General features: G+C 38.7%; 1 protein-coding gene across 1 annotated transcript in view; it reads right to left on the reverse strand.

Moving 5' to 3' along the window:
- The window catches only part of LOC137994919 (WD repeat-containing protein 70-like), a 62,971-nt gene that overhangs the window by 5,211 nt on the left and 50,634 nt on the right, over positions 1-7,126 (reverse strand). The window contains exons 21-22 of the mRNA XM_068840494.1: positions 2,034-2,113; positions 1,118-1,234 (exon numbers count right to left, since the gene is read on the reverse strand). Coding sequence (XP_068696595.1) covers positions 1,118-1,234; positions 2,034-2,113 — 197 coding nt within the window. The remainder of the gene's footprint in view (positions 1-1,117; positions 1,235-2,033; positions 2,114-7,126) is intronic.

Raw genomic sequence — 7,126 nt, forward strand, 5'->3', positions numbered from 1 at the left:
ATGGGGTATGTTTTGTGCACTTTTGTCTGGATACACCTAATTGCAAAAACGTTGTCATAGAAAAATGAAAAAAAAGCACAAGCTAAATAGGAATTAATTAGGCTAATAAGCCCAATGAATTCATTTGCAGCATCAACGCATGAATGTCGTATTTGCCTGTTGGAATTTGCTATTGTTCTAAAGCTGGAAAACAATAAAAAAGATTCCGGGGAAATGCAACGGCTGTAAATGAATCCAACCTGAGAATGTGCTTAATTATAGCCTAATTAATTTAAATCCTATTCAGTTGGCTTTTTCCCTTTTTCATTATTCTAAGACAACGTTATTGCAATTAGGTGTAAGTTTTTTAGAAGAAGATACTCCTTCAACATTAGGCGATACGACCATCAACAAAAGCACTTCACAAATTGTTACGCCAACCGTGTAACAGCTGAAATAGGTCTAAAAACAGGTCTCAAATACGGTTTCAAGTATTTGGTCAGGTCTGAAATAGGGTAAGAGTTACGGGAGGCGGGCCGCAAACTAACACCCAGTTTTTTTGTGACCCTCTGGTGTGAATAAATTTGAGCGTAGCTTAAAAAGCTACAATTCAAAGACAGTTGAAACAAAGCAGTTCGCTGTATTCATTAATCGTTTTTCTACTGACAACTGTTAAAAGGGCTAAAAAAAGATATTTACAAATGGGCTCTAATTGCAGGAGAAGGATATTGGGGATCTACTGGCCAAACAAGACCTCGAACTATGAACTACGAAAGAAGACCTGTTTCCCTTGAAGTAAAACAACATAGGTGGAGATGGATTGGGCATATTTGTAGAATGCCCTTGATAGCCATCCCGCGGGTGGCTATGCGTTGGACTCCAGATGGAAAAAGAAAGCGAGGAAGATCAAAGGAGACATGGAGACGATCAGTTGAAAGGGAGATGAAGGAGAAAGTGTGGAGCTGGGGAGAGGTGGTAAAACTAGCGAAGGACAAGCAACAATGGCGTTCTCTGGTAAGGGCCTTATGTGCGGACATGAACGAAGAGGATTAAGGTAAGGCTAATTGTAGTGTTCCGCTAGCACTCACCCACCCCCCCCCCCCCCCCTCCCATCCAAGCACTGTAATGTAGAACTCACCCGGCCCAGTGACAGGCAGATCAGGTCGATGTGACTTAACAGGATCTTTCCGGTCAGATTCTTTAACTTTCTTCTTACTTTTGTATCTTTTCTCGCGGAACATTGGCAATGAATGTGCTGAAAAGCAAAAAATAGTAATGCTGCTGATAATAATAACCTTTATTTAAGTATCAGTCTAAAATAGCAGTTACAAAACCGCGGAGTAGAACAATAGTAATAGCAATCTTCAACTTCTTCATCATCATCATCTCCATCTCTATAATATTACAATGTATTAGTATAATTACATTGGTGATTATTGAAAATTCTCTGTGCTGATTTGTTGCATTTGAGGCGATCACCTAAGCGTTTTTTTTCAAAATGGACGCAGGCCGTCTAGCCGAGGTGACAGACGAAGAAATTAATTGCTTTTAAAGAAAATGCATCTTTTACAAATAATCACCTATGTAATAATTATTATACTAAAACAATTATTCACCGTTATTCACCTCACCTTTGCCGAATAATTGTTTTACTTAAATTTGATATTTTTCAGTATTTGATATTTAAAAATATCAACTTTGAAGAAATTAATTGTTAATAAGTAGCTTACTCTTTTAACCAGTAACTTTAGGTTTGCCACTCATTATGTAAGGTGAGGTTTCATTGAAGTTCCTTGAAGTTCCTTCAGATGACGACTTGACATCGTGAGACAACTAAACCAGAATTGATTATTATCATATTTCATCATGAAAAATTACTACAACCTTCTTTTACGATATTAACTCTAAACTTTGAATTTTCAATGGCTCGCAGTGTGGAAAATTCAAGACCAAATTTCTTAAATCTCCAGAATTCCAAAAAGCCGGGTGAGCACGGAGCGACACTAGCTAAATCGATGAAGACTTGGAAAAAATTAATACAGATTATATCTTACGTGTAATAATTTGGTCTTTCATGGGCATTTCTTTTGCTGCAGCTTTCCTTTTCACTTTTCCAACGCAAAGTTTCGCTCCCCTTAAAAAGAACAAAAATCACACTGAACGGTTCATTTCATGCAGGCAAAAAGTTGGCAGTTCCACAAGAAAGATTGTTTTGGGCCAAGAGCAAGAAGCAACATGTTGACAATTGCACGCTGTTTGAACAATGTAATGATGGGTCCGGTATTCATGTTTTTGACATAAATCGCATATCTCAGATTTCGCGAACACCGCAAAAGCAAACGTCGCCGCATTCGTGAAAAATTCGAAACATTTTCGCATCGGATTCATTTAGTGCTTACGCAAAAAAAGTAGCTTCCCATATTGGTCCAGAAAGACCAAATATGAGATCGGAAGCCAAACTTGAAACATTCAAATACTTTGAATCAGCACGATGTTTCTGCTGTAAACGCATTTTGTAAAGAATCCACATAAAAGCAATTTGTTTTGCTGTAATTTTTTAACACATATTAAACAACTATTGGATGAGGTTGAGCATGTTATCTGAGGTTGAGCATGTTATCTCAGCCTTCGGCTTCGGCAGATAACACAGACCTCGGTTTTGATAATTCATGATATCATGCTCAACCTCATCCAATAATTGTTTAATGTTGGCACAGACGTGTTGAACGGAATAGAGATGGTCTCAGCATCGTTCAACAACGTTCAACGTGTTGAATTTTATATTTCAACATTCGGCATGGCATGACACACTGTTCAACATTTGTTGTACAACAGCTGCAACTTAACATTTCTTCATAGATATCGTCAACGTCGGTTATCTTGATAATGATCCTTTGGCGACCCTTCGATTTCATTTTTGACTCTTGTAAGCCAAGATGTGATAGGGGTAGAGGTTTGACAAAAAATTGATCGATATAAGATTTTGTCTCGGATGTCATCAGGAAACAGGGAAGCTTATAACCAAAAGAAAACTCCATAAGGAATATAAAATCATATGAAAGAAAGATATCCTTCACCATGGTTATTTTGACCTTTTTTTGGAATAAAAACGCTGTTCTGGCTAATCGTGACTCTTACAGTTGCAAGTATACTGTGCAAATCCTCTCGGGTGGTCTTTCTTACAATTTTCAAAAACAATATAGGGTCACTTGCCCTGCGTCCTGATATGATGGCATACTTCCTTGTTAAATTAAAATAATTTGAGTGCCCGCTGTGTCCGCATTTCCGGCAGTCAAGGTCATCAGTTATAAATACATTGCAATTAGACATGAACGTGAAAACATGTACATTTCTCAGTTACTTTAAAAAGCATCATGCCACGTGGCAAGCAGGGTGTGGCAGTCGTTACCTGGAGGCTGAGTCCAGTTTGTTATTGGATATATTCTGAGACCGATCAACATGTTGAGAGAAAATACAGGATTTTACTCTAGTGCTTGGGATTAAATCCAGCCAACTTGAAGATGTGGCGCCAGTGAAGCGGCCGAGATCATCTCAATATTGATTAAGTTGATTTTAAGGAAAAGTTACGAGTTTCTTTTTAAAGTACCCAATCCTTCCATATTTAGCAAACTTGCATAGCAACAGTCTCATTAAATCTGACACTTCTCGACTAGAACTTCTGACATAAAGGACACATTTTACAGCTTACTTATGCATTGACATCAAACGAGCAAATTCAATTCAAAGCTTTATTATATAAATTGACATTTCTAAGTATGAAGAGGAAAAGGCTGTTGAAAGAAATGTTTTCATCAGCTAAGAGAATTTGATCCGTTCATATTACGTAGTTGAAAGGCAGTGTGACCCAGTGTTGAGGGTGCTTGCCTCGAGATCCACAGATCCCACGTCCAAGACCCCTTCTGACTTCTCCTTGAATTTGATTCCCTTAGTCCCTGGTTCAACTTCCCATTAGCCAACTAGTTTGCCTCCAGCCGGCCAGTTGAGATTCTTAAGCCGGTGACACACGGTTCAACATCTATTGATCAACAAATGTTAAGTTGCAGCTGTTGTACAACAAATGTTGAACAGTGTGTCATGCCATGCCGAATGTTGAAATACATGTATAACATTTAACACGTTGAACGCTGTTGAACGATACTGAGACCATCTCTATTCCGTTCAACACGTCTGTGCCAACATTAAATAATTATTGGATGAGGTTGAGCATGATATCATGAATTATCAAAACCGTGGTCTGTGTTATCTGCCGAAGCCGAAGGCTGAGAATCCACATAAAAGCAATTTGTTTTGCTGTAATTTTTTAACACATATTAAACAATTATTGGATGAGGTTGAGCATGATATCATGAATTATCAAAACCTCGTGTCTGTGGTATCTGCCTCGAGTCGATTTCATTTTTGACTCTTGTAAGCCAAGATGTGATAGGGGTAGAGGTTTGACAAAAAATTGATCGATATAAGATTTTGTCTCGGATGTCATCAGGAAACAGGGAAGCTTATAACCAAAAGAAAATTCCATAAGGAATATAAAATCATATGAAAGAAAGATGTCCTTCACCATGGTTATTTTGACCTTTTTTTGGAATAAAAACGCTGTTCTGGCTAATCGTGACTCTTACAGTTGCAAGCATACTGTGCAAATCCTCTCGGGTGGTCTTTCTTACAATTTTCAAAAACAATATAGGGTCACTTGCCCTGCGTCCTGATATGATGGCATGCTTCCTTGTTAAATTAAAATAATTTGAGTGCCCGCTGTGTCCGCATTTTCGGCAGTCAAGGTCATCAGTTATAAATACATTGCAGTTAGACCTGAACGTGAAAACATGTACATTTCTCAGTTACTTTAAAAAGCATCATGCCACGTGGCAAGCAGGGTGTGGCAGTCGTTACCTGGAGGCTGAGTCCAGTTTGTTATTGGATATATTCTGAGAACGATCAACATGTTGAGAGAAAATACAGGATTTTACTCTAGTGCTTGGGATTAAATCCAGCCAACTTGAAGATGTGGCGCCAGTGAAGCGGCCGAGATCATCTCAATATTGATTAAGTTGATTTTAAGGAAAAGTTAGGAGTTCCTTTTTAAAGTACCCAATCCTTCCATATTTAGCAAACTTGCATAGCAACAGTCTCATTAAATCTGACACTTCTCGACTAGAACTTCTGACATAAAGGACACATTTTACAGCTTACTTATGCATTGACATCAAACGAGCAAATTCAATTCAAAGCTTTATTATATAAATTGACATTTCTAAGTATGAAGAGGAAAAGGCTGTTGAAAGAAATGTTTTCATCAGCTAAGAGAATTTGATCCGTTCATATTACGTAGTTGAAAGGCAGTGTGACCCAGTGTTGAGGGCGCTTGCCTCGAGATCCACAGATCCCACGTCCAAGACCCCTTCTGACTTCTCCTTGAATTTGATTCCCTTAGTCCCTGGTTCAACTTCCCATTAGCCAACTAGTTTGCCTCCAGCCGGCCAGTTGAGATTCTTAAGCCGGTGACACACGGTTCAACATCTATTGATCAACAAATGTTAAGTTGCAGCTGTTGTACAACAAATGTTGAACAGTGTGTCATGCCATGCCGAATGTTGAAATATAAAATTTAACACGTTGAACGCTGTTGAAAGATACTGAGACCATCTCTATTCCGTTCAACACGTCTGTGCCAACATTGAACAATTATTGGATGAAGTTGAGCATGATATCATGAATTATCAAAACCGTGGTCTGTGTTATCTGCCGAAGCCGAAGGCTGAGAATCCACATAAAAGCAATTTGTTTTGCTGTAATTTTTTAACACATATTAAACAATTATTGCATGAGGTTGAGCATGATATCATGAATTATCAAAACCGAGGTCTGTGTTATCTGCCGAAGCCGAAGGCTGAGGCAGATAACACAGACACGAGGTCTACCCCTATCACATCTTGGCTTACAAGAGTCAAAAATGAAATCGACTCCAGGCAGATAACACAGACACGAGGTTTTGATAATTCATTATATCATGCTCAACCTCATCCAATAATTGTTCAATGTTGGCACAGACGTGTTGAACGGAATAGAGATGGTCTCAGTATCGTTCAACAACGTTCAACGTGTTGAATTTTATATTTCAACATTCGGCATGGCATGACACACTGTTCAACATTTGTTGTACAACAGCTGCAACTTAACATTTGTTGATCAATAGATGTTGAACCGTGTGTCACCGGCTTAAGAATCTCAACTGGCCGGCTGGAAGCAAACTAGTTGGCTAATGGGAAGTTGAACCAGGGACTAAGGGAATCAAATTCAAGGAGAAGTCAGAAGGGGTCTTGGACGTGGGATCTGTGGATCTCGAGGCAAGCGCCCTCAACACTGGGTCACACTGCCTTTCAACTACGTAATATGAACGGATCAAATTCTCTTAGCTGATGAAAACATTTCTTTCAACAGCCTTTTCCTCTTCATACTTAGAAATGTCAATTTATATAATAAAGCTTTGAATTGAATTTGCTCGTTTGATGTCAATGCATAAGTAAGCTGTAAAATGTGTCCTTTATGTCAGAAGTTCTAGTCGAGAAGTGTCAGATTTAATGAGACTGTTGCTATGCAAGTTTGCTAAATATGGAAGGATTGGGTACTTTAAAAAGGAACTCCTAACTTTTCCTTAAAATCAACTTAATCAATATTGAGATGATCTCGGCCGCTTCACTGGCGCCACATCTTCAAGTTGGTTGGATTTAATCCCAAGCACTAGAGTAAAATCCTGTATTTTCTCTCAACATGTTGATCGTTCTCAGAATATATCCAATAACAAACTGGACTCAGCCTCCAGGTAACGACTGCCACACCCTGCTTGCCACGTGGCATGATGCTTTTTAAAGTAACTGAGAAATGTACATGTTTTCACGATCACGTCTAACTGCAATGTATTTATAACTGATGACCTTGATTGCCGGAAATGCGGACACAGCGGGCACTCAAATTATTTTAATTTAACAAGGAAGCATGCCATCATATCAGGACGCAGGGCAAGTGACCCTATATTGTTTTTGAAAATTGTAAGAAAGACCATCCGAGAGGATTTGCACAGTATGCTTGCAACTGTAAGAGTCACGATTAGCCAGAACAGCGTTTTTAT

This window comes from Montipora foliosa, chromosome 3 (assembly GCF_036669935.1).
Source record: "Montipora foliosa isolate CH-2021 chromosome 3, ASM3666993v2, whole genome shotgun sequence".
Taxonomy (NCBI): domain Eukaryota; kingdom Metazoa; phylum Cnidaria; class Anthozoa; order Scleractinia; family Acroporidae; genus Montipora; species Montipora foliosa.